The 27,106-nt window shown below is 35.0% G+C and overlaps 3 protein-coding genes and 1 pseudogene across 4 annotated transcripts; all 4 read left to right on the plus strand.

The window, feature by feature from the left end:
• The first annotated feature begins 767 nt into the window (after positions 1-767).
• LOC117133067 lies at positions 768-8,400 on the plus strand. 2 transcript variants are annotated; one of them, XM_033289109.1, is made up of 3 exons: positions 768-1,184; positions 1,424-1,500; positions 3,379-8,400. In XM_033289109.1, exon 3 carries the CDS (start codon positions 4,376-4,378, stop codon positions 5,648-5,650), a length of 1,275 nt encoding a protein of 424 aa, XP_033145000.1. In that variant the 5' UTR covers positions 768-1,184; positions 1,424-1,500; positions 3,379-4,375; the 3' UTR covers positions 5,651-8,400. The 2 variants fall into 2 exon arrangements, 1 of the variants encoding a protein (XP_033145000.1); XR_004456907.1 differs by lacking the exons at positions 768-1,184; positions 1,424-1,500 and having other exon boundaries at positions 4,324-7,344; positions 7,379-8,400.
• On the plus strand, positions 2,247-3,128 carry LOC117132639 (glutathione S-transferase T3-like). Its single transcript, XM_033287417.1, has one exon. It carries the CDS (start codon positions 2,247-2,249, stop codon positions 3,126-3,128), a length of 882 nt encoding a protein of 293 aa, XP_033143308.1.
• Positions 8,401-9,744: 1,344 nt separating the features above from the next.
• Positions 9,745-11,878, plus strand: LOC103861522. Its single transcript, XM_009139242.2, has 4 exons — positions 9,745-9,962; positions 10,463-10,620; positions 10,691-10,975; positions 11,041-11,878. Exons 2-4 carry the CDS (start codon positions 10,492-10,494, stop codon positions 11,683-11,685), a joined length of 1,059 nt encoding a protein of 352 aa, XP_009137490.1. The 5' UTR covers positions 9,745-9,962; positions 10,463-10,491; the 3' UTR covers positions 11,686-11,878.
• A 250-nt stretch (positions 11,879-12,128) lies between these two features.
• LOC117133068 lies at positions 12,129-16,708 on the plus strand (annotated as a pseudogene).
• Positions 16,709-27,106: the final 10,398 nt, after the last annotated feature.

Genomic DNA, 27,106 nt, shown 5'->3' on the forward strand with positions numbered 1-27,106 from the left:
CGATAATTTTGTGTGGTTGCACTCTTGGCGTGTATTATATTTGTGTCAAACTTTTATGCCAAACCTTGGTTTATATTATTATTATCTTAGCCATTTAAGTGAGCTTTCTTTTTCCTTTAAACCAAATGAAATAAAAATAACTGAGCTAAACTTATTGGTGATTTATTCTTTTGGCATGACCAATAAATTAAACCATTGCCAAGCTGTTAGTTTTCTAGCCAAACATTCAAATAAATATCGATTATGGCTATATATTCCATAATAATACGTTTGGTCACGAGTTTTATACAGTCATGTAAGTTTCCAGTATTCTACCAGTACTAGCCAAATATATGTAGTTTATATTTTTGTTTACCTACACATACATATATATAAATATATATATATTTAAAACTTATGATTTCTGGATTCATATTTTAAAATTTTCCTTTATACTATTCCAAAGTTTGCATGGTAGAATATATATAGTTATATACCATAAACACTCCAATTAACTGGCCACATGCAACTACAAGAGCAAGGGAGGAAAATTTTAGCCATACCGAACAAGATCGAGCACGACGATGCATTAAGAGAAGAATATTTTTAATACAAACCAGGACAAAGAAAAGTGATTGCAATAACTTAAAGTTCCCCATTTTATACATATCGAAGTTCCACTGAGGTACACAACCCATACTCGCTCCTTTTGTTCCTCGTACCAGTAAAAAATGAACGTTTGGGTGTCTGCCACGTGTGACATATTTTATGTTGTCTTAGGGCAACATTATCGGGGTCGTTAGCTTAAGTCCTTAGGGATTAAAAGATTTTATTTAAATCAAAATTGCAGAAAAAACGCAGGGACGCGTCCGTTTCGTCCTTAGCTAACATATTTTTTTTTTGTCCTTAGGTGCTACGTGTCGGCAAGGGAATGGTTGAACGGTTTTCTCTCTTGTTCTCGTTTCTCTCTTGTTCGACATTTCTCGTCTCTCTCTTGTTCTCTCTGCCGGCGATCGAAAGGGCGATTTTGCCGACAACGGCGCATCTCCTTCGTGACCGTTATCCCGTCGACGAATCTCCTCCCAAGTAGTTTCCGTCGACGGATCTCCTCCCTCGTCGTCTCCTCTCGACGAATCTCCTCCCAAATCGTCTCCTCTCTACGGATCTCCTCCCGAGGCATCTCTCTGCGATTCGAAGGTGAAAGGGTATGTGTTCTTCTTCCTTATGATTTGCATGTATTTGGTCTATGTTTGCGATCTACTTTAGATGAGGTTTGCATGTATTCAGACCGTGATTTGCTTGCTTTGCAATAGATTTAGGGAATTCGTATCATTTATGTGTGAAAGGGTATGTGTTCTGTTATCGATGAAACTGAGATGTTTGATTAATTGTTGTTTATCTCATGAAACTGAGATGTCTGTTTACATGTTTGCGAGGTTATTAGGTGAGGTGAGGTTCGATCACCAGGATTGTATTAGCAAGGAGATCAAAGAGAAACAACCATTTCCTCCACAGTTTAAGGTAAACTTCTTTCTCTTCAGGTCGAATGTAATGTAGTTTGCGACCAAAGCTTTTAGATTGTGTTTTCTTTCTCTGTTTTGTTTGCGACCAAAGCTTTTAGATTGTATACTAGTTAAAGCATATAGTTTGTTTGCAAGGCCACACTTTCTTGGTAGTGTTGAGACCGTTTTCATTGTGACCAAAGCGTGTAGTTTCTTTGCAAGGCTAGTTTCTTTGGTAGTTATTGCAATTGTACTTAGGTAATTATGGTTGTGTAATGTGAAGTTACTGAGATGTACTTGTGTAGTTAGCTCATTATGGTAGTATACTTAGATAATTATGGTTGCGTTTTCTTTCTCTGTTTGGTTTGCGACCAAAACTTTTAGATTGTATACTAGTTAAAGCATATAGTTTGTTTGCAAGGCCACACTTTCTTGGTAGTGTTGAGACCGTTTTCATTGTGACCAAAGCGTGTAGTTTCTTTGCAAGGCTAGTTTCTTTGGTAGTTAATGCAATTGTACTTAGGTAATTATGGTTGTGTAATGTGAAGTTACTGAGATGTACTTGTGTAAGCTCATTATGGTAGTTTTAATTACCATTTTCTACTATTTAATCCTCCTTTCACAATATCGATTCTATGTCCATCTTCTTCTTTCTCTTTTCTCTGGTATAACTCTGTCTCATTCCTTTTTCTATTCTCTTTTCTCTGGTATAACTCTGTCTCATTCCTTTTTCTATTCTCTTTTCACTTCTATCTTCTTTTTTCTATGGATCCAAGGAATCCGTATAGCCAGTCTGCTGGTTATACGGGCCTTCTTTACAGTCAACACGATAGTGTTAATGATGGAAACTCTCCTTTTGAGAGTTTTCCTTCTGGATCTTCACAGATCCCTCAATTCAGTTCTCAACAGGGTGAGGCTCCAACTCCACCCGCACATCCACCCGTAGAGCGTGGGAGGAGACACAAATGGACCCCAGCCGAGGACGAGATGCTGATCAGTGCCTGGTTAAATACTTCTAAGGACTCAATTGTAGGGAATAACCAAAAATCAGGCACTTTCTGGAAGCGAGTTGGAGATTATTTCTTCGCAGCTCTTTCTGGTGGAGATAGTGTTGAAAGCAGCGAGCATGTCCACTACAAGCAGAGGTGGCACAAAATAAGCAATGACACTTCCAAGTTTTGTGGTGCATTTGCGGCTGCTGAGAGACAGATATCTAGTGGTCAGCATGAGAACGATGTACTGAAGGTGGCCCATGAAATATTCTTCGCGGACCAGGGGTCCAAATTCACACTGGAGCATGCGTGGTGTGTGTTGAGGTTTGAGCAGAAATGGCTCAACCTCAACAGCACTAAAGCTCCTGATAGTTCTAAGAGGAAAACCGTTGAATCAGATTCCCAAACTACAACCACAAGTGTTGGTGAAGAAGAGATACGTCCTGAAGGTGTAAAGGCTGCAAAAGCTAAACGTAATGCAAATGGGAAGTCTGTTGATTACTATACGACGGTCCTTGAACTGAGGAAGGTGGATTTGGATAGGAAAGAAAAACTCCAGAAGCTAGCCATCTTAGACACTCTCCTAGCAAAAACCGGACCACTCACTGAGGCTGAAGAAGCAGCCAAAATCAAGCTCCTCGCCAAATATATTTAGAGAAATATCTCCTACAACCTTTGTGTGTCTTCTGTCAGTTTGTTTTTATGTTTTTAATGTGAACGGTGTTTATGTTTTTAAAGCTTTAGCCCTCCCGGTTGCTTTGTACTGAAACCTTTATCAATGAATCTATTATGTTTACTTGCAAACTTGTTCTTTACTTGCTTGTATGATGTTTATTTGCCCGTATGTTTCGCTACTATGAATGTCCATCTCTAACTTTTATTTTGTAATTTTTTGTATTTTTCAGATTACAAATGGGTCTTGATTACAGCTATTCACAACCTTCACAGGATGAGACGTTTGGTGGGGCTGAGACGGACAGTGAGTACAATGAAGTGGAATCTCTCATTCAGCAAGACCAAGCTCAGTTACACGAAGCTCTCATTCACCAACAGGAAGCTCTCATTCAGCGTGACCAAGCCCATGCGTTTGTGTACCCTCCGCAGCCGGAGGTTGAATTCGGATTTCCACAGATATGCTACTGTGGGAGTGAACCGAAGATAGCAACGTCTAGCATCGAACCAGGACGCAGATACTACACATGTAGAAATGCAAACGATGGAGAGTGTCATGTGTGGAAATGGTGGGACGAGGCTGTAATGGAGGAGATGCGAGCTAGGGATAGACACACACTTCAGTTAGCCGAGAAGGTAGATTCTATGACATTATTCAATGACCAGGCTACTGAGCAGAAGCTCGTTAGATTAGAGAACATGGTGTGTGAGTTGGCCAAGAATAAATCAAAGTGTAGCTTAGATTACTTCGTTCCGGTTATGGTTATGGTCTTTATTTTCATAGGTCTCATCATCGTATTTGTCTAATGTGTTATGGTTATGGGGAACTTCTTTGTAATGACTTCGGGTTGGTGATGTTATGGTTATGGAAACTCCTAACTAAAACTTCTTTGTAATGAACTTTTAGTAATGACTTCTTTGTAATGACTTCGGGTTGGTGATGTTATGGTTATGGAAACTCCTATGCACGTTTTAAATTCAGAAGAAGTGAACCTAAAAAGTAGTTGAAAATGTCATGAGGCAAACACGTTGTGTAACTAAAAAGTAGTTGAAATGTTCACAAGACAAACAATGGACAATCACAAGATTGTAACTTCATGAACCTATAAATGTGACGGATATTCTCGTTAAAATTATAACTTCTCTACTTCCTTCTTATACTAAAAAGAAAATTACAACTCCTCTGCTTCCTTCTTATATTAAAAACATTGCCTTCTTTTTTGATTCAAAATGGCTTCTTCTTCACATTATCATTATAACCAAAATGACGATGATGATGATCCATTTGAAAATATTTTTGAAGATTTCTTAGAAATCCCAAATATTCTTCCCAAACCGAGAGAGCGAAAAACACGTATCTTTATTGAGAGAAACCGGGAAGAAGGCCAGGACCAGCTTTGGAATGATTATTTTAGCGAGACTCCCACATTCCCGCACAATATTTTTCGGAGACGGTTTCGAATGAACAAGACATTGTTCTTGCGTATTGTGCATCGTCTCGAGCAAGAAGTGGATTATTTTAAACCTTCAGAAGATGCAACCGGTCGGTCTAGCCTAACCGCGCTCCAAAAATGTACAGCAGCTATTCGTCAGTTGGCGTATGGTGGTGGGGCTGACACCGTTGACGAATATGTCCGACTAGGTGAAACCACAGCTAGAAAATGTTTGCACCATTTTACCAACGCGATCATCCACTTGTTTGGTGATGAATACCTTAGATCTCCTACTCCGGAGGATCTGCAAAGACTACTTTATATTGGGGAACAACGTGGATTTCCGGAAATGGTTGGAAGCATCGACTGTATGCATTGGGAGTGGAAGAATTGCCCTGCCGCTTGGAAAGGAATGTATTCACGAGGAACCGGAAAACCGACAATTGTGCTGGAGGCGGTTGCTGACTACGACCTTTGGATATGGCACGCGTTTTTTGGAGCACCAGGTACTATGAACGATCTTAATATTCTTGATCGATCACCTGTTTTTGATGACGTTATTAACGGAATAGCACCACAAGTCAACTTCTATGTTAATGGTCATCCATACCATTTGGCCTATTATCTCACTGATGGGATTTATCCTGACTGGGCGACTTTTATTCAATCTATCCGTCTACCACAAAGTGAGAAACATTCATTATTTGCTAAAACCCAAGAAGCTGTTAGGAAAGATGTGGAACGTGCCTTTGGAGTCCTGCAAGCTAGATTTGCAGTCGTCAGAAATCCATCTAATTTATGGGATAAACACAAAATAGGAAATATTATGAGAGCATGTATCATCCTCCATAATATGATTGTCGAGGATGAACGGGCAGAAAGGACACAATATGTGGTTCCTGGATATGAAGAAAGTGAAGAGGAAAGATTTTCCGTCAATATGCCTTCGCCACTCGGTAATACAATGGATCGTCGAACAAACGTTCGCAATAGACAAGCCCATCATAATTTAAAAAATGATTTGATTGAAAATATTTGGACTAAATTTAGGCATCTTCCAAATAACATGTAATTTTTAAGTTTTTGAATTTAATAAAATGTTTGTTGTAATTTTTTTTTAATTTAATGTTAAACTTCTCTTTTATGTTTTATTTAAAATGTATCTTTTATATCTAATCACACATTAAAATAAATAATATAAAATATGCTAAGGACTTTTTTTGTCCTACCAATAATCAACAAAATTAAAAAAGTCCTTATGCATTTGTCCCTAACTAAAAAATAATACTATTTTATTCTAAGGACAAAATTAAGTAGAACCAATAATGTTGCCCTTAGAGCACTCTTGAACTTCATGATTTGGCAGCCAAAATTAGGTCCGTAACTAATTCTATTTTATTAGCTTCATAACAACAGATAATAATATTATGTGTTCCTGTGATATAATGTATATAAAACGACTAGACTAGAAACGAAGGCAAACACTAAATGTTTTAAATAAAGAATAGTGCGTTTTATCTTAGATGCGACTGTAGCGTGTCTGCGTGTGTAAACCGTATAGGTAAGATTCACCATCATGCTTCTTGATGTCCACTTACTTTTCATGTTAATCTAATTATCTTAATAAATATTATCGTATCCAACATAAATCTTCAATTAATGTCTAGATATGAAATCTAATGTATAATTCAGTGAAAAAAAAGTCTAGATAATCTTGTTTTTCTACCATAAAATATTATCAAATAATTACATTCAACAACTAGTTAAGCAGCTTAAGCTAATATTACTGGAATGGTATGATATATCAATGTTTTAATTTAAATTTGTTGTTATGTACTTATTAGTACTTATGTGACTATAAAAAAAGGTTTTTGATTTTTTGAATTTTTGTTCTTATTTACGTTTATATTAAAGATATGATGCGGTTGTGTTTAAATAAAACCACCATTTTAATGTTTAAATTTTTTTTATCAAAAAAATCATTTGTGTATGGTAAATTGGGAACTAGAAATATTTTAGGAGATTGATTTGCGTTTGGAATATATGATGTGAAGTTAATGGAAATGGGATGAAGGTATGATGTGAAGTTAAATAAAATCAGTTAATAAGCTTCGTCCTCGTCAGATTAGATATTGATAAGTAGATGAGAATGAATTAGTCACAATTTTACTTTCATTCTCCTTTTGCCATTTCAAGACAGAGTAACTTGAATATCATGTGGAGTGATCAGTGCTGTCCCTAGGAGAATCAATAGAAGCTTGGGCTTCCGGCCGTATATCAGAATTTAATCGGCCAAAAAATCTTATAAGTCTCAAGTAGCCAAGTGGTTGTTGGAGCTGAACTGCGGAAGCTAGGAAAGGAGTTCAATGTCTCCCCTTCTTAAAAGATATATGTGAAAATTTTAAAATTAATGACACTTAATAATTTTTATTTGCTTTCAGCCTTCATATTTTCAAGACTGGCACTGAGAGTGATATAGTATGTCATACGTACCGATGGAGGTCACATGGACCATGTCACCATTGCTAAATATGCTGAAAATTAGCATGTTCCATGTGAAAGTTCTTATCCGTAACAATTGCTATAATCAAAATATCATGTAACATAATATTTCAATAAGAAAATGTTATCTTACATGGATCATGTCACCATTGCTAAATATGCTGAAAATTATGTTGAAAGTTCTTATTCGTAACAATTGCTATAATCAATATCATGTAACATAACATTTCAATAAGAAGATCATTAGTGGAATAAATCACTTTCGTTTTGTGGTAAAGTGTAGTGTTCGGTTTACAAGCTCATACGTAGTATATCAATTCATCACTGTATATCAATTCATCACTTAATGTATTTATTGACTTTGAGAAAATTAAAAAAAAAACAGATTAAATAACCTATCAAAGGAGAAACAGAAGACGTCTGGTTGAAACAAAAAAGTGTATGAAAAGGATTGACAAATGAAAACCTATTTGCATCTTGATTATAGTTTCCATCTTTCGTTTTTAGTCTCACTCTCTTAATCAAAGATTAATTGACTGATCAAACAATTTGTTGCATTAAAATATGTAAATAATTAGCTGTGGAACTTTTTACTTTATGGAGTCTCTGTGGTTCTTCTACGGTCAAAGGAAGTGGTTCCATCCAACCTTGCAGATTCCTAATTAGACGGTTAAAAAACTCGTTGCCAACCATTCCTCCTCGTCCTCACTTTCTCCACTTTCGAATTCAAATATATTTAACTCATTTTATAAGATGTCAACACTGTAGCCTGTAGGAGAAGAGCATCTGCTTCATGCTCCATACATAAGCAGTACATCAGAATCAGAATACATATGCCGACATACCAGATTTAAATAAGGCACTTACAAAATATTATTCAATCTTAAGAATGCTGTTGCAAAGTGTAAATGATCAAATCAGGGACATATGCGAAACTATTAGGGATGCTAGAGTATGCTTTACTTCTAACAAAGAGCTTTATTTCGTTGTCCTCTGAATCACCAATCAAATATAGCTCGAATAATAGAGCTTTAGTGAGTGGAATACTTTGCTAAACACGGAAGAAAGGTTATATATTATCTGTTGTGATCATTTTGTTAAATATTAACTGAAACCAATAATATGCCTAAATAGATACAATTTAATCACTAAAATAACAACCAAGTCCAAACTTTTATGATCATCTGACTGAATATATTAGGTTCAAAGATTTATTCACAAAGCATCACAAACACAAGGTCAAGGATGCGCTAATAAGTGAACGCATATACAAATACCTATTAACCAAAAATAAGATGGTCAAGGGAACAAGAAACAAAAGGAGATCACAAAGCTATCATTAAGCCCCATATGTTAATTTAAGTGGTGAAATAGTAACTTCAAGACAAACTAGATACTTTTTCAAGACATACTAGATACCTTTTTCACATACAAAAATAATTCGATGAAGAAGACTGACTATTTTTGTATATATAATAGTAGTATATATGTTACTCTTAATTCATCGTCCATTTAAAGTGCTATACCCTTTAGTAGATACTTTTTTCGCCTTAAGATTTTTCTTCATGTCTTTGGTGATATAACACAGTACACAAAAACACAATTGTTATGGTGGAGCTTAAAAGTTCGACTGGTTACATTTCCATTCACTTCACATCATACCTTCATCTCAATAATATTCCAGAATTTGTAGGAGGAGCCCGGAGGAAGGAGCAACTTTGTTTTTGTTTTGTATGACATTGCTTAGACATTTACTTTTTTATAAATGCAAAGATCATGCAGTCTTCAAAGCCTAATAATGAACCTTCACCGCAGGACTAGGGGAAACCAAGGAACTCAAGTTATTGGTCAGCTTTTTTGAGTAGGCACCAACACAACTTGTACATATCTGAATTTGCAAATAACTTCTTACCAACTGGACTAAAAATACTATGCATGTATGTGGGTGAAACCCAGTCGTTACGCTTCTCCCCAAATAAAGAAAAAACCCATTGGGCTCAAAGGTCCAATAGATATATATTTGTAAACTTTGAGCAAACAAAATTAACAGGGTATGTATGAGAGAGGAAGTTATGCCTTATTATAAAAAAAAGTGTTATGAGTTGGTTTCTTTCGTCTCATGACATTGACTTTGCTGTGATTGGGCTTTTTCAAGAGTTGAATGAAATGAAACCTTGAGCACCATACTCTCTCCATCCTATACACAACATTAAAACCAAATTCAATGTTACCAATCTTAAATGTCCGAACCATATTGTGTCGAAACACCTTGTATGGCTTGCTCATGCTCATGTAGCTAGCCTCTTAGATTAGTCTTAAAAACTCTTAATACAACAAGATTTTGATGCCATAGAAAAAAAAAGTCTGAACCATATGAAAACGGAATCACTGGGTCAAAGGAGGAAACACGACGGAACGAGAGAGTTAATCGACATCCCTTAAATTGAGTAGAAAAAAACAAAGAAAAAGTAGCAAAAGACTTTGACAAAATAATGGTTTGGAGTACTGAAAATTTATAGATTCAAACAAAAGGAATGCAAAATTGAATTATTATTGCAAAAAAAGTCAAAATAGATGGCTGGCTTGATCGAGAGAGAGAGAGGGAGCGCGTGGGCAGCACAAAGCAGGTAAAGAAAGTTTCAGCAGTTTTGTTTTGCTCTTATTAAAAAAGAAAGAAAAATCAAACAAAAACCATTAATTAATAATAATATTATCAACTCCACGTTTAGAACCGAACCACCTAACCACTCATCATCATCCCACCTGTTTGTTATCTTTCTCTTTCCTTTAAGCTTTTCTCTTCGCATCGTTCCTCCCACACGCCTCTCTATCGAATCACTTGTTCCGATTTGATCCTCGTCGGCGTCTTCCGTCTCTTATCCGTAAGTTCCCCTCTCTCTCTCTCTCTACCCATTTCCCCCAATTTGTGCTAGATCTGATTTAGGGAAACTCGTCTGTAGCTATATTTATATGCTCACTCAATTTTCAATTCGTCGGCGGAGCTAGTGCTCATAGCTCTACTGATTCTTATTTGTTTGAAAATTGAATACGGCACGATTGCTTTCGTTTTGGAGTTTGTTCATATTGCCGACTCTCTCTTAGTAGAACATTTGGTCTCAAATGTTCAGACGTTTCAATTGTTCTTCAATTTAACGACTTTTCGGCTCTGTAATCTAAAAAATTAAATTTTGGTATAGAGGTCTTGTATCAAAGCTTAAAGCTTGGAAGCATTTAACCTTTCTCAATATAAAGTTAGATACTTTTCGTATCCAGACTGCCTTTTTTCTTTACTTAGCGTTCTTTGGATTGTTTGTATAATTGTTTTTGTGCTTGTAAGGACTCGTTTCTTATTATTCATTTACTTGTTGTTGTTGTTGTTCAGATTCTTCTCCTTTTTCCAACACGACAAGAATGGCTAATTGTTCGGGAGACTCTAGTGACGTGGCTTCTCAGTTTGACATTCTCCGATGCCCTTTCTTGAGGAACATCAATGAGCCCACTAACCTCTCCTTCTCCTCCTCCTTGCCTTTCCCCATCCCTGTAAGTTAACTTAAAAGTCCCTTGCAGTGTGGATTGTTTCTCATCATTGACTTATTTAATTCCCTTGCAGGCACGAGCAGGTCAAGGACCTATATTCGAGGATGGACCCAATTTTGATACGGCGTTTAGGCTTTTCCACGGGCAAGATGGAGTTGTCCCGCTCTCCAACAGCGCTAGAGCTGAAGCTGAGAAGAAGCCAGAGCCTGTGTTCAACCCTCTTGCTGCTAAGGCCGCCACGATTAGTCTCTCATCTTTTGGACCTGGAGGGCCTTTTGGGTTTGATGCTTTTTCTGACATGTTTAAAAACCAAAAGAGAAAGTCTGACTCGTCCAAAAACAACAAGGATTCTTCCAAGGTAAAGCTTCTTGCTCAACACGTTTATTTTCACTTAGAGCCATTGCTTACTTGTTGCTCTTTCAGGGAGGAAGCCACGAAGCTATGAGTGACGACTGGCTTCAAACTGGAAACTGCCCTATTGCTAAATCCTACCGAGCTGTAAGTGGTGTGGCGCCGCTCGTGGCAAAGATCCTGCAACCACCTCCAGGGATGCATTACAAGTGCCCTAAAGCAATAGTAGCAGCTCGAGCAGCCATATCCAAAACAGCTTTCGCCAAGAACCTCCGCCCACAGCCTTTATCATCCAAAGTACTTGTGATAGGGATGCTCGGCATGGCGCTAAACGTGCCTCTCGGGGTCTGGAGAGAGCACACTGAAAAGTTCTCTGCGTCTTGGTTTATAGCTCTTCACGCAGCGGTTCCGTTCATAGGAATACTGAGGAAGTCAGTGTTGATGCCTAAGATGGCGATGGTGTTTACCATTGCAGCGTCGGTTATGGGGCAGGTGATTGGGTCAAGAGCAGAGAGGTATAGGCTCAAGTCGGTAGCTCAAAAGAAGATGACATTGTCTGGATCACCAAACCCGTCGTCTGTTGAAGCAACTCAGATGGAGTTCCCCGGAGTTGCATCGGATGGAAGGTGCGGTGACAAAGTGGTGATGAAATGGAACCCCATGTTGCTTGAAGCAGCAAGTCCTGTTTCTACCGGAGCAACTAATGTTGTCTGCTAAAGATTTTGATTTCTTCAAGAAGATCTCGAATATATATAATTGTTTTTCTTCTTGTTTTGGAGATTGTATTTGTAAAAGTTTCTATATGTTTGAAAAAAACTAGAATAAATTCATTTTTAAACGGTTGAAACTGTATCTTAATGTAAAAAACTCGGTTTATTAAATAAAATAAAAAGATATAAGTTGGATACTAGATTTTGATCAAACGTTTTAAACCGTAGAATTAACTTTTAGTTTAAATATTTTTATGCAACAAAAATTATAATTTATATATTTTGGTTTGTATTTAGTTATAAAAAAAATTATATGTACATTTTATTATGTTTGTTTTTCTTAGGTGAGCTAAAATTTATAAAGTTATTCAAACACGTATTTTAAGTAATTTATATATTCAGGTGAGCTAAAATTTATTATGCTTGTTTTGAGTTGATTTTATTTTAATAACTCATAATTTTTATTAATAAATTTAGATATATATTTAAAACGTTGGTTCAATCCATCTTGTACTTTTTTTTAAATCATGAATTCACTTAATTTTATAATAAATATATATTTATATTAAAAATATTTAAAATATTTTAATTTAAATACAATCTTAGAATTAATAAAAAGATATAGTATAGATAGAGGGGTTAACGGGAAGGAGTTGTAGCTTTATAACTTTTGCTTCAAAATTAAAATTGTAGTTACATTTATCTCATAAGTAACATTGGATTTTGGATATAAATAACGTTTTAGATATATCATAATTTTTATATGTGTATTTTTGTTAAATTTGTATATATTATCTACACAGTTAAACATTTTCTTTGTTTTGATAAATTGTAAATGTGTAAATTCAATATAATAAAACATCTATACGATAAAATATAGTATTTTAGTATATTTAATAATATTTTTATATAATGACATCATATATATTTATCCTACTAAAAGAGAAGTATAAATACCCCTGTACCAATATAAATGGTGCTCAAGATACACAAACAAACCTAACTGTTACCTTTTATTTAGAATAATGAAAACTTCGATTATTTTGCAAAAAAAAAAAGAATTTCTTAAACACCACATAACGTGATACTTAAAATAACCTTTTAATTACATTCTCATACCACTAAAAACTACATAATCCTAACTGTTACCTTTTATTGTTTTTGTCAATTAAAATAACTATAAAACATATCTAAATCTGTTTAAAACTAATTAATGTTAAATTTAAAACTAATTAAATTGATGCATTCAGACCTAAACTATTATACATAATTGATGCCAAAAATATAACAAAATGTTCATTACTACTACAAGATATTTATGAATGTCTTTTAAAAATAAAGGTTATTTATTACTATTATGCTGTATATTAATAAGATACTGATATGTATGACTAAAGTCTATTATTTCCACACTGTATCTTTTGATACATAACATAACTAAAACAAAGAAATAGTTGATTTACATAAGCAACCCACATATACGAACAAAGACACATAATTTTGTGTATATAGTTTTACATATTACAGTTCTATTTTTTTAATAAATATATTCAAGTGCATTATTGTGAGTTCTAACAGCATTTTTCTTTCAAAGTAACCAAAAAACTCTTTTAAAGAACCATTAACAATTTTTCCGGATTTTACCATCACCACTATCCACAGTAGATCTGTCAATTATTTTTTCTAAAAGATTTAAATAAATAATTTTTTTTTGTTTTATCAAACAAACAAAAAAACCATCAAATTTTTTTTGTCAAATTTAAAAAAGAATTAACAAGAAAATAAACCAAATGACCAGAAAAAAATATCAAAGAAGCAGAAATAAAATGAATTCAACAAGCCGATCCCGGTCCCAAACTGAAAACATTTCAGTGAGTGGCTGATGTACCTTTTTGTATCACTTATAATCCATATATTGGTTTCAAAGTTAAAATAAAATAAAATAAAAGATAAATTTCAATCCAATATACATCTTTATAATAGATAAATGATAGTTTGAGATAGATTGAAGATGGTCTTACAGTCGCCTCTGTTACAAAGATGAATACATGACCACTACGAATATTAAATATAACCATATATTCTAGACCAATGGTTCAACATCTTGGTTTATTGCTCATCATGCAGCGGTTACATACATAGGACTAGAATACTGAGGAAGTCAGTGTTGATGCCTAAGATGGCGATGGTGTTTGCCATAGCAGCGTCTGTTCTTGGACAGGTGACTGGGTCAAGAGCAGAGAGGTATGTTGTCAAGTCGGTAGCTCAGAAGAAGATGACATTGGCTGGACCAAACGTGTCGTCTGTTGAAGCAACTCATATGCAGTTCCCCAGATTTTCATCGGATGGAAGGTACGGCTACAAAGCAATAAACCAATTTGTTTATTGCTTTGAATATATGTTTTTTTTTTGGTGTAAATGTTAAGATTTATACCAACTTTTCAGTTTTTTGAATATATGTTCTAGATAAATATATATATACTGCATCAGCTTGGTGTTTAAACTACTTTTTTATGTGATAGTCACGGAAAATATGTTTCAATGAAAATAAAGTGGCTGTTCGGTGTTAACTTATCCCCTATATATTAAAGGAGAATCATTTTTTAAGGCTTTCCTTAATTATCTCTTAGTTATTTTTTCAAGGATGCATTAGAAGGCTCCATTCTCTTTTTTGCTTACGTGTCGCGCTCACATCGATTCGCACAAAATCATTTAATGTGAAACCATTAAATGTTTCCTTTTTTGATGATTTTTTTTTTGCAAACTCCTTTTCCATGTCCTTAAGCAGTCGACGTTTTTTTATTTTTGTCAGACCGACTACTGAGTCCTTGAGCAGTCGATGTTCCATGTCCTTGATACTAGGCGCATCGATGGGTATCGAAAGCAGAGAAGAAGACGATATGAGGGTGATCGACGTTCTTTACTAAGATTATAAAGAAAGAGATTTTGTAAAGCAGGCGCATCGACGATCTGAATCCCCATCGAAAAGAAAAAAAGAGAAGAAATGGAAGGTTTGATTCTATTTTTGTACAAAGCCATGGTCATGTATAAAAGAGAAGGAAGCTTTTCGTCAGTTTTTCTCAGCGATCATCATTCTCATCAACTTCCGGTTACTACAGGAGACTTCCTGGCGATTCCTCCGGTATATTTCGAACGTCAGACCTCAGGCGATTTGGGACCGACCGTCTTGGATTGCTTAAAACGACGCCTTCTTCACCATCTCGCTTGCCCACTAGGAACATCACGAAACGTACGTAAGGAGTGTTCTTGAAAATACTATTTACATAAAGAGATACGAATCTTTCTTGACGTGTCCTCTTATCCTAAGGTATATTTCTTATGAATAACTACCCAAGGACTTAATAGAGTGATTTTATATTATGATCTTGATTTTTAATTTGATATTATTAGGGACGTTCAAATACGTTCTACCCAAATTTTCCAATTGTTCTGAAGACTCAGAGGTAATATATTTATTGACTATTAGAAATTTTGTTTTAAGTTGTAGACCTTTTATTATCTACATAACAATTCGTGTGTTTCAGGGTTCTGTTCTGATAGCTGGTAGTTCTGTGCATGGCTCTAAGTCTAATCTGAAGACAGCTGCTAAACGTGAAAGATCCCATATCGAAAGTTTAGAGGCAGCTATCTACGAGGGAACTGTTAACAAATATCGACATTCGGATTCGATTAAGAAAGTGAAGACTGAAAATAGTGGCTGAAGAATTATTGGAAACCTGTCTACGATGAAGATAGGCTTTTCTCTTTTATTGTTATAAGTATTTTAATTGTTTTAATCTTCGTATTATGCTTGGTTTTTGGGTTTTGTTTAACAATTTTGGAAGTCTGAAGTGTTTTATTTTTTAACCTCTTTACGTACTCTAAGCATATGTTGGTCGTTTTTAATATAATCCCTATTGTCATATTTTGTCTGATCGGGTCGATTGGTTGAAGTTATCTAATATATTTGGGCAATATAAAATACCTTAAAAGGAATCATTATTTATGTAAAGTTTATTTTCCATGGATATAGTCTATAGCTTTGTAAATATGAATATATCCCTTTTATAAAATATCCTATACAAATTGTTATAGCACATACTATATACAAGTACAATAAACAGAAGAGAGCAAATATATTTTTTCCTTTTTAAAATCGAATATAATATTATTGTACATGCATTTTATTTGATCCTCAGATTCCTCAAATAAAGAATTATTTTTTAATCAATGTGAGTATAGAATTATTTTAAATTTGATATAGTTACTATATGTTAACATATATGATATTTTTTTTTTACTTTCAGGATTCAATTCCGTGCATTTTGATTAAACTTCAAAAAAAATTTAGACTATAATCTCTTATCTTATCAATTAATTATGTTATTTTGGTTTTTATATTAAAACAAATTATGTGTTTTAAAGGGTGGAATCACATTCAATTTATTTTCTCTTAAATTTTTTATATAATAAAAATAACTATATTTTATTTATTTAAGGTAGTTATAGTATTACTTTTCAAATGTTATTGTTCCACTAAAAGCCAGAAATTCCGGTGTTTTTCACTTTCTCTTCAAATATATATTTATGTCTTACAAAATCATAGTATATAACTTAAAATAATGATACATATGCTTCATCCCGCGTAAGGCGCGGGTTACTACCTAGTAAAATAGCTATAAAATTAGCGACAAATTTCAACGATAATGCAATTACTAACGAACAAAAACTTTCCCTAACTATCGCTATTCAATTTTAGCTACAGACCTTTCAATAAGATATATGGCTGGCGTTGATTGTTATTTTTAGGTGGTGTTATATCAAATCAGAAACATCAAAAATGTTTCAAAATAAATTAGACGTCAATATTTTAGAACAAAGATAGAATCTTGACAAAAAAAATGGAACAAAAATAGAATAATATTATTCAGATTTCCCTGCAACAAATCTACTACTATTTCTATATATATGTAAATGTTCGCGTACAGCAATTTCTTAAAAGAACAAAAAAAGTTGATGAGAAAGAAGATTACAATGTCGTCAATGAAATTTGCTATATTTTGCATTGTCCTAGTTTCTTTCGTTAGTGTCCATGAATGTAGGTTATCTATAGTTTAGGTTTCATTCAACCTTTTATCATCATTATCGTTATAAACACAATCATATTTTCTATAGTGTTTCAATTGATTTGTTCCTACTGTCTTTTATATAGGTTTTAGCCTCAAAGGTCTTTTTACAAGTAAAGTATCACCCTGCGAACAAATAAAAAGTGGAAGTTGGTGCTGCTTTAAAGGAATACCAGTCTGCCAAGAAGACAAAAGAGGATGTGAGAAAATGTGCGTAGATAAACCTTAATCAAATTATTATTTAAAAGTTCAATAAAACTTGATTTATATATTTACTTAGTAAAATTTTAAATAAATAAAATCTGTATCTGTAGTTTTGTTAAATTTGTATATATATGATCAACAAGAATATATACTGTTTTGTTTATGTTGATAACTTGTAAATAAATGAATTATATCTAATTATCTTATTCAGGTTATTTTTATTTATGCAAAACTGAAAACAACAGAAAAAGACATGTGAGCTATATATCAATACTATTAAAACAGAATCAATTTTTATCTACTTACAAATAGTCTAGGTTGGACCATTATATTTAATTATATTTCCTATTATTTATATTCATATCTAATCAATACTATTAAAACAGAAGCAATTTTTATCTACTTACAAATAGTCTAGGTTGGACCATTATATTTAATTATATTTCCTATTATTTATATTCATATCTAATTTATTGTTAAATATACATCATACCTAAAATTAAGGAACTAACTAACTAATCTATTATTTTTTAAACTAATGAATTTAATTTATATTAATTCGAAATTAAAATAACTAATCAATTATATTTTAGTTATTAATGTAATAAATAATTATATATATATATATATTCATTCATATATATACAACTATATATTAATCCAAATGCAAAAAAAAAACAAATTGTTCAAAACCCTCACCAAATACATAAAATATAATTCTTATAGTTAGAGTATTAAAATATATATAAATATATATTATAACATAAATATTAATAGTAATTATATGATGAAACATGTTACTATTGATAGTTTAATGAATATATTTTTTACGGGTTACTCAAATAGACATGTAATATATATATCAAATATAAACCAATTGAACAAATATATTAACACAAATATATCATAAAACATTAAAATTAACATAAATCGAAGCTAGAAAGTAAGAGTCAATATTTTAATTGCTTAAAAATATAATTATATATATAAATTATAAAAATTAAGAACTAAATATAATAAAAATATATATCAAACTTAAAATAATAAATATTTACATTTCTAATGCGAATAATGAAATTAACTTTTAAATTTAAAATAAGCCATAGACAAAACATCAAAAAGTATCTAATAATATGTGAATAACAAAAGTAAACTACTAAATAAACAATTATATTTTTTTTGCAAACGTAAATCATTAATTTGTAATAGACGTATACATATTATTGATGCTCAAATCTATTTTATTTTTAGTATGCATCCACTCAAATATTAATCCATTAACAAGATGGAATTTTAGTTAGACTAAAATTGTATTAAAATTGGAATATCAATTTCATACTATATTCACTATTCATCTGAACGTTCATGAATATATATTACAATACTCAAAATATAATAATAAATCAAACCGGATTACATATTGGATCATCTATCAGTTCAACCGATAACCAGATCTCATGTTTTAACAGTTGTTACGGGTTTTATAGAATTTTTAAATAACAGTTTTTTTTTTTGAAAACTAAAATGGATTACATATGAACCACCGAATTTGGCAATTTAACTGCGGGTCGGGTCGGATTTCAAAACATTGAATATAATTTTTCATTTGTAATATCTAAGTGTAGATACAATTAAAATACAAATTTATATCAAATAAATTTGGAATGTTTCGAAAATAACTCTGCGCTTTGAAAGCGCGGATCAAAGTCTAGTTGATGTTAAAAGAAATGACACACGTGCAAACATGATATTGGACATTTGATATATGGTCTATTAATATGTATGGGTTCTATACTATATATTAAAATAGAAATCATAACTTCCTTTTTCATGTGTGATATTTAAAATAGACCATCTAATAGAAATTAATCACATTAATGTTTTTCTATCATTAATCTATGTTAATATTAGAAGCACCTTAACATCAACATCTTTTTTTTTTGTAAACAAATGTCGACATCTATCTATACATTGACACAACTCACTAACGTTTCACCATTTTTACTCTATAACAAAATAATCTAATATAGACTTCCCAAATTCTTCAACGTCGAATTACTTTTAGTTGTAGTTTAGTCAAATTACAACCAACCATCTTTTATCATGCGTTTGCAGAAACACAGAGAAATTGATGTGTACAATGATTTGCTGTAGTTTAGTCAAATTACAACCAACCATCTTCACGCAGCGGTTCCTTTAATAGGAATACTGAGGAAGTCAGTGTTGATGCCTAAGATGGCGATGTTGTTTACCATAGCAGCGTCGGTTACGGGATAGGTGATTGGGTCAAGAGCAGAGAGGTATAGGCTCAAGTCGGTAGCTCAAAAGAAGATGACATTGTCTGGATCACCAAACCCGTCGTCTGTTGAAGCAACTCAGACGGAGTTCCCCGGAGTTTCATCGGATGGAAGGTGCGGTGACAAAGTGGTGATGAAATGGAACCCCATGTTGCTTGAAGCAGCAAGTCCTTATTAGTGTATATACATACTGTATACGAGTATAGGGTGCTACTATACTCATTCTATATACGGGTAGTATAAATACCCCCTTGTACATGACTTTCATTAATTAATCAAGATACAACTTTAAGTTTGGCTTACTCTTAATATGGTATCAGAGCGTAACAAACTTTTCCGCCATTAACAGCAAGCTTGATTTTGTGAGTTTCTCAGCTTGAATCTCTCCGATTCAGATCTCATGAGCACTCTGATTCGTCAAATTCTTGCTGATTCCATCGTATCTTGGTGTTTTCTCATTCGCGAGATACTGTTTCTCGTTTCCTTCATCATCTTCGCTCCGATTCTTTCATCGTTCTTCATCTAACCTCCGTCATGAGCTCGAATCTTCCTCCGTCGACTCCGCAGCCACTCCCGGTGGACCATTACAACAATCCATACTATCTTCACAACTCGGATCATGCTGGCTTGGTTTTGGTTTCGGATCGCCTTTCTTCTGGATCTGAGTTCCACGCTTGGCGTCGATCTATTCGTATGGCGTTGAATGTTCGTAACAAACTTGGATTCATTGATGGTACGATTCCTAAACCTCCTGCGGATCATAGAGATTCTGGATCTTGGTCTCGTTGCAATGATATGGTTTCTACTTGGTTGATGAAGTCGGTTTCGAAGAAGATAGGGCAGAGTTTACTCTTTATGTCAACAGCGGAATTGATTTGGAAGAATTTGATGACAAGATTTAAACAGGATGATGCTCCAAGAATCTTTGAGATTGAACAAAAGTTGAGTAATCTTCAACAAGGTTCTCTTGATGTGAGCACCTATTATACGGAGTTGGTGACTCTTTGGGAAGAGTTTCAGAACTATGTTGATCTTCCTGTGTGCACTTGTGGTAAATGTGAATGTAATGCAGCTGTTTCTTGGGAGTTATTACAGCAGAGAAGCCGTGTGACGAAGTTCTTAATGGGGTTGAATGAATTCTTTGAGGCTACACGTCGCCACATCTTGATGCTCAAACCTATTCCTTCGATTGAGGAAGTCTTCAACATGGTGGCTCAGGATGAACGGCAGAAACTGATTCGTCCTTCTCTCAAGACTGATAGTGTTGTTTTTCAGACTTCTGCTACTCCTGCTGATGCGATGTCTGACTCTCACTATGCAGCGGCTGTTGCTTACCGTCCTAAACAGCGTCCTATTTGCACACATTGTGGGATACCTGGCCATATTGTTCAGAAGTGCTATAAGATCCATGGATATCCTCCTGGTCACAAGCTTTATAACACTAATGTGTCTCATCAACGTTCATCTTCTCAAGAAGGACATCACCAGTCGCGTGGACAGGTCTCTCTTTCACAGAATCACAACCGTCCTCCTTCTTCTCAGTCTTCTACATCTGGCAATACAGTGGCTCATGTCCAAAACAAGTCTTCTGGTACTCTGGATTTATCTCCTTTTACTCAGGAGCAAGTTAGTCACTTGTTGTAGCAGTTACAGACTCAGGCGCGACAACTCGATTCTACGGTCAACTCTGTTTCTTTGACTCCTTCCATTACAGAAAAAGGAATAATGCCTGCTGAATCTTCGTGTGGTATATTTCCCTTTCCTTCTTCAAGCCTTCGTTTTGAACATAATATCCTCACTTTTCAACATCAAACTCTTGCTTCTCTTTCACATTATATTCCTTCTGATGCTTGGATAGTGGACAGTGGAGCCACGACTCATGTGTGTTGTGATCTGTCTCTTTTTACTGAAACTTCTCCGGTTTCAGGAATGACTGTATCATTACCTAATGGCACTAGGGAATGCATAACTCATTCAGGAATAGTGTGTTTGTCTGATTCTTTGGTTCTTCATGATGTTCTTTATGTTCCTTCATTTCGTTTTAATCTTGTTAGTGTTAGCAGTCTTTTACGTAAGGATAAATGTTCAGCTCACTTCTTTCCTGAATATTGTTACATACAGGACCATACTCGGGCCTTGAAGATTGGTGAAGGTTCTCTGCTTCACAACTTATATGTTTTGGACTTTGGTGATCATACTGCTCCTGTTTCTTTCTGTGGCTCTGTACGTGTTGATGAAGATCTTTGGCATATGCGTTTAGGACATCCTTCAATGGACAGATTAAAACTCTTGTCGGGTATTCTTTCTTGTTCTAAGCCTAGTCCTGTTGCGTCTTCCCCATGTTCAGTTTGTCCATTAGCTAAGCAGAAAAGATTACCCTTTGTTTCCAATAATCATTTGTCTAGTTGTCCTTTCGATTTGATTCATGTAGACACATGGGGTCCTTTTTCAGTTGAATCTGTTGATGGTTTTAGGTATTTCCTTACCATTGTAGACGATTGTACTCGAATAACATGGGTTTACATGATGAGAAATAAAAGTGATGTTTCTGAGATTATGCCTTCATTTTTGAAACTTGTTCAAACTCAATATCAAACAACAGTTAAAATCATTCGTAGTGACAATGCTCCTGAACTACATTTTGGAACCTTAATTCGCGAATTTGGTATTACTCATCAGTTTTCTTGTGCCTATACTCCTCAACAAAACTCAGTTGTAGAGAGGAAGCATCAGCACATTTTGAATGTTGCTAGAGCCCTTTTATTTCAATCTCATCTTCCTCTGGTTTATTGGAGTGAATGCATTAAAACTGCTGTTTTTCTTATTAACCGCATGCCATCTCCTTTGCTTAAAAATGTCTCACCTTATGAACTCTTGTTAAAGAAACAACCTGCGTATAATTTCTTGCGTGCCTTTGGTTGTTTGTGTTTTGTCTCTACGTTAAACAAGGATCGTCATAAACTGTCAAAGAGAGCAAATGCAAGTGTTTTCATTGGTTATGCATCGGGTTATAAAGGATATCGTGTTCTTGATTTGGATACAAATGTGATTTCTATTTCTCGAAATGTTGTGTTTCATGAGCATGTGTTTCCTCTTAAGAATAGCTCCACTCCTCCAGATGACTTGTTTGATAAGGTCATATTACCAATGCCGATTCCTGTTGCTTTGGATAGTCCATTAGAGGTTTCTGTTGATTCTAATCTTGCATCAGCATCCATTCCTAGTGCCGTTAGTTCATCTATACCAGTTGTTTCTGGAACAGGTCAAGCTTCATTACTTAGCGACAGACCTCGGCGCACTGGTAAGGCTCCTCAATACCTATCTGACTATCATTGCTCTCTCACTCAACATTCTCCATCCCACTCATTTTGCTCTACTTCCTCTACTCCTTTATATCCTATTTCTTCAGTTCTTTCTTATTCTAAAATCTCCTCTGAATTTCAACATGCCATTCTTTCTGTTTCTGCTGATACTGTCCCTAGTACTTTCAAGCAGGCAATTCTTTCTGATATATGGAGGAAGGCAATGAATACAGAGTTTGATGGTATGAATACGAATAAGACATATTCCATTGTAACCTTACCTCCGGGCAAGAATGTTGTAGGTTGTCGATGGGTTTATGCCTACAAATATAATGCTGATGGCACGGTGGAGAGACCTCGTGCTAGGTTGGTTGCTCAAGGATATACACAACAAGAGGGAGTGGACTATACAGATACATTCTCTCCGGTTGCAAAGATGACTAGTGTCAAGCTGTTATTAGCTCTTGCTGCGAAGAAAGGATGGTCACTGTCTCAGATGGACGTGACTAATGCGTTTTTGCATAGTGAATTAGATGAGGAGATCTACATGACTCTTCCTCTTGGATACACACCAGGACCGGGTGAAGTGCTACCACCTAACGCTGTTTGTCGCCTTCATAAATCTATCTACGGCTTGAAACAGGCGTCTAGGCAATGGTACACTTGTTTCTCGACTGTTCTCTTGAAGAATGGTTTTGTTCAATCCCCTGGTGATCATTCTCTGTTTATCTCTCAAAAAAGATACTTCTTTCACGGCTGTCCTCGTTTATGTTGATGATATCTTGATCACAAGCAATGATGATGCTGCTGTCTTACACCTCAAGCAAGCACTTCATCAAGCGTTTAAGATCAAAGATTTGGAGATTGCGCGCAACTCTACAGGAATTTCTTTGTGTCAACGCAAGTATGCTCTTGATCTTCTTGCCGACACAGGTTTCTTGGCTTCTAAGCCATGTGCTGTTCCTTTGGATCCCACGATCCCAATGAGTAACAGTACTGGTATTCCTTTGGAGAATATTTCTTCTTATAGAGAACTCATTGGTCGTCTCCTCTACTTGACGATTACACGTCCAGACATTACCTTTGCTGTTCATCGTCTCAGTCAATTCTTGTCAGCTCCTACAGACGTTCATCTTCGGGCTGCTCATCATGTCTTGCGGTATATAAAGTCTAATCCTGGCCAAGGATTGTTTTATGCTGCAGATTCAGAGCTTTGCTTGAATGCGTTTACTGATGCGGATTGGGCGACTTGTCCCGACACACGACGCTCTGTTACTGGCTTCTGCATTTACCTTGGTTCATCATTGATCAGCTGGAAATCGAAGAAGCAATGTACTGTTAGTCGCAGTAGTACTGAAGCTGAATATCGTAGCATGGCTTTGACGACTTGTGAGCTGATCTGGTTGCAGCAGCTTCTTACTGATCTTCGTGTTGCGGTTACTGCTCAGGCTAAACTTTTCTGTGACAACAAGTCGGCTCTGCATATTGCTAGTAATCCAGTGTTCCATGAACGCACGAAACACATTGACATCGACTGTCATACCGTTCGGGATCTGGTCAAGAAAGGCTTCATCTCTCTTCATCACGTTACCACTACAAATCAACATGCTGATATTCTGACGAAGGCCTTGCATCCTGGTCCATTTCATTCATTGCTGAACCGCATGTCTATTTCAAGCCTTTTTACTCCTGCTTGAGTTCCAAGGCTTGAGGGGGGTGTATTAGTGTATATACATACTGTATACGAGTATAGGGTGCTACTATACTCATTTTATATACGGGTAGTATAAATACCCCCTTGTACATGACTTTCATTAATTAATCAAGATACAACTTTAAGTTTGGCTTACTCTTAATAGTCCTGTTTCTACCGGAGCAACTAATGTTGTCTGCTAAAGATTTTGATTTCTTCAAGAAGATCTCAAATATATATAATTGTTTTTCTTCTTGTTTTGGAGATTGTTTTTGACAAAGTTTCTATATGTTTGAGAAAAACTAGAATAAATTCATTTTTAAACTGTTGAATTGTATTAAATGTAAAAGACTCGGTTTATCAAATAAAATAAAAAGATATAAGTTGGAAATAGATTTACTGATAATACATGTTCTAGTGATTATGGGAATGATTGGTGTTAGCTGTGAGTGCGCTCTACAGCCATAATTCACTCTAGAGCACTAAACTCAAAGCAATCAAGTTTTATTAATAAAAACTAAATCCATAGCATAAAATCTTTAAAAAGAAATATATTAGCTTCTTTTTTTTTTTACGTCAAACGGCCATTCAATATATGGCTTTAGAAATCAATTTTTCTAATGCTTTAGATTTATTGATTTTAAAACTTTATAATAAATTTACAGCAGTTAAATTTAAAGCTAAAGCTACAAAATTTACAGCTTAAATTTTACAGTAAAAAATTCAAAGCTACAACCTCAACATCTCATAAGTAACATTCGATTTTGAGATTTTTTTTTTTGTTAAAGAACATTCGATTTTGAGATATGAACGGGAAAGCTATCAATGTGAACTTGTGATGTATAGGGAAAAGGTAGTTTAGACTAATAACTTTTCTAAGTGACAATCACGTAAAATATGTCATTTGAAAACCAATAAAAATAATGAGGCTGCTTCGGTCTGATAGTTACATAATTAGCTACAAAATAATTCATTAAAAATAGGTCTTAGCGACGAACTTCAATTCAACGACAAAGCAATTAGTAAGTAAGAAAATTCGTAGCTAATCTATTGCTAATCAATGTTAGCTGCAAACCTTTCAGCAATACACATTTTTATCGTTAACTGGTATTTTTAGATGTGTTATATGGAATAATAACTAAAATAAATATGTTACAAAAAAGAAATTAGTATGATACAAAATATGGAATAGCTATATTTTGTATCATACTTGTTTCTTTCGTTAAAACCCAAATGTTGTACTAAAATACAACCGTGTAAGACTGTGTAGTATATTTTTCTGTCAACCTCACATATTTTAGGGTGTTTAAACTTTAAAAGCATTTAACAAAGAGCTTATTTAGTGAATAACCAAAAAAAAGAAGATAAATTAGACTTTTAGAGAGAGAAGAGAGAAGAGAGAGATAGGAAGAAAAAAGAGGAGAAAGAGAGTGAGATTTTAGTTAGATAGTAAATTTTGGTTTTTTTCGTAGCTATTGGATGCAATCTCTTTGACAAATCAGTTTACTTAAGACTAAGAAAAAATCAAATCTTTCACCAATAGTGAAAATATTACGTACAACTTATAATATATAAATCTTTTCCCTTACAAAGTTAGATACTAATAATCAAATTTATTGTATATAAATATAGCAAAATTTGTTTTTTTGACATCATATAACAAAATTTGTTATATTATGAAATATCAATTACTATTAACGGATAATAGGTAAACCTTAAGTTATGTTCTTATTGAGTTTTTTTTTCATCTAAGCAAAACTGAAAACAACAGAAAAAGAAAGGTGAGCTATTGGATGTAAAAATAAATGACACAGGGACAAACGTGATACTATTAATTAAGAGGGTTGCATTACCTTCACACAGGTCAGTGCTGCCTCCAAATCTCTAATAGAGGAACAGGTACGACCACCCTGGTCCAATCCCATTGTCCCCATGTTATATTAATTTTTTTTTCCCGTCTTAATAATTTAATTAAAAGGCCCAAAGTCCAAACTGAAACCATTACAAAAGCCCAAACAGGCCGGGCTAACTAACACCAGACCACCTAGCCTTCGGCCCAAACAAACCGGGCCTTGAGCCCACACCCAAACGCCCAAGGTCAGGAAATCCTAAATCCCGCGGCACACCCAACGTCGGCGGCGCTGCCCCATCCCCAACTAACTACCGCGCTAGCTTCATGTCGCATGGGATCTATCATCGGAGAGCATCAGCCCCATCGCGATCTCGTCCGTATCCCATGCCGACTGATCCAACCACCCTTAAACACGATCTGCGCAGTCACAAGAGAACCGTCTACCATTGACCCAGCACCCTCGACATTCACGAGTCGTTTCAGGTGAGAGATCAAGAGGCGGAAGAGCTTTGAAGCTTTGATTAACAGACTACCCAGAGGAGGAAGAGCCAGAAAAAAAACCTACAAAGACTAAAGCGAAGATAAAGGACCAAAGCCGAGAAGAACGATACTAACTAAGCTACCGCCTTCCGGGAACAGGAGCCGGCGATGACGGTGCTAAAGGAGCCACCGTCTCCCAGAAACAAAGGCCGGCGGTCGTAGAGCTGAAAGAGCCTCTACTCCCCGGAAACTAAACCTGAAATCACGAGCCGTCTGCCGCTACGAGTAACCGTTCTTCACCCCTCACCACGGAACCAGAGAAAGCAGCATCACCGCCGTATGGAGCACCGTACGAGCCGAGCCCTTCTTGGCGCAATACCCCAGCCCAGAGCCGTCAGCATGTCGGAAGAATCGGTAGATCGAAGCCCACAGCAGAGATTCTTGACTAAACCGAAAAAAGATGAACCACCGACG

This window comes from Brassica rapa, chromosome A03 (assembly GCF_000309985.2).
Source record: "Brassica rapa cultivar Chiifu-401-42 chromosome A03, CAAS_Brap_v3.01, whole genome shotgun sequence".
NCBI classification, from domain to species: domain Eukaryota; kingdom Viridiplantae; phylum Streptophyta; class Magnoliopsida; order Brassicales; family Brassicaceae; genus Brassica; species Brassica rapa.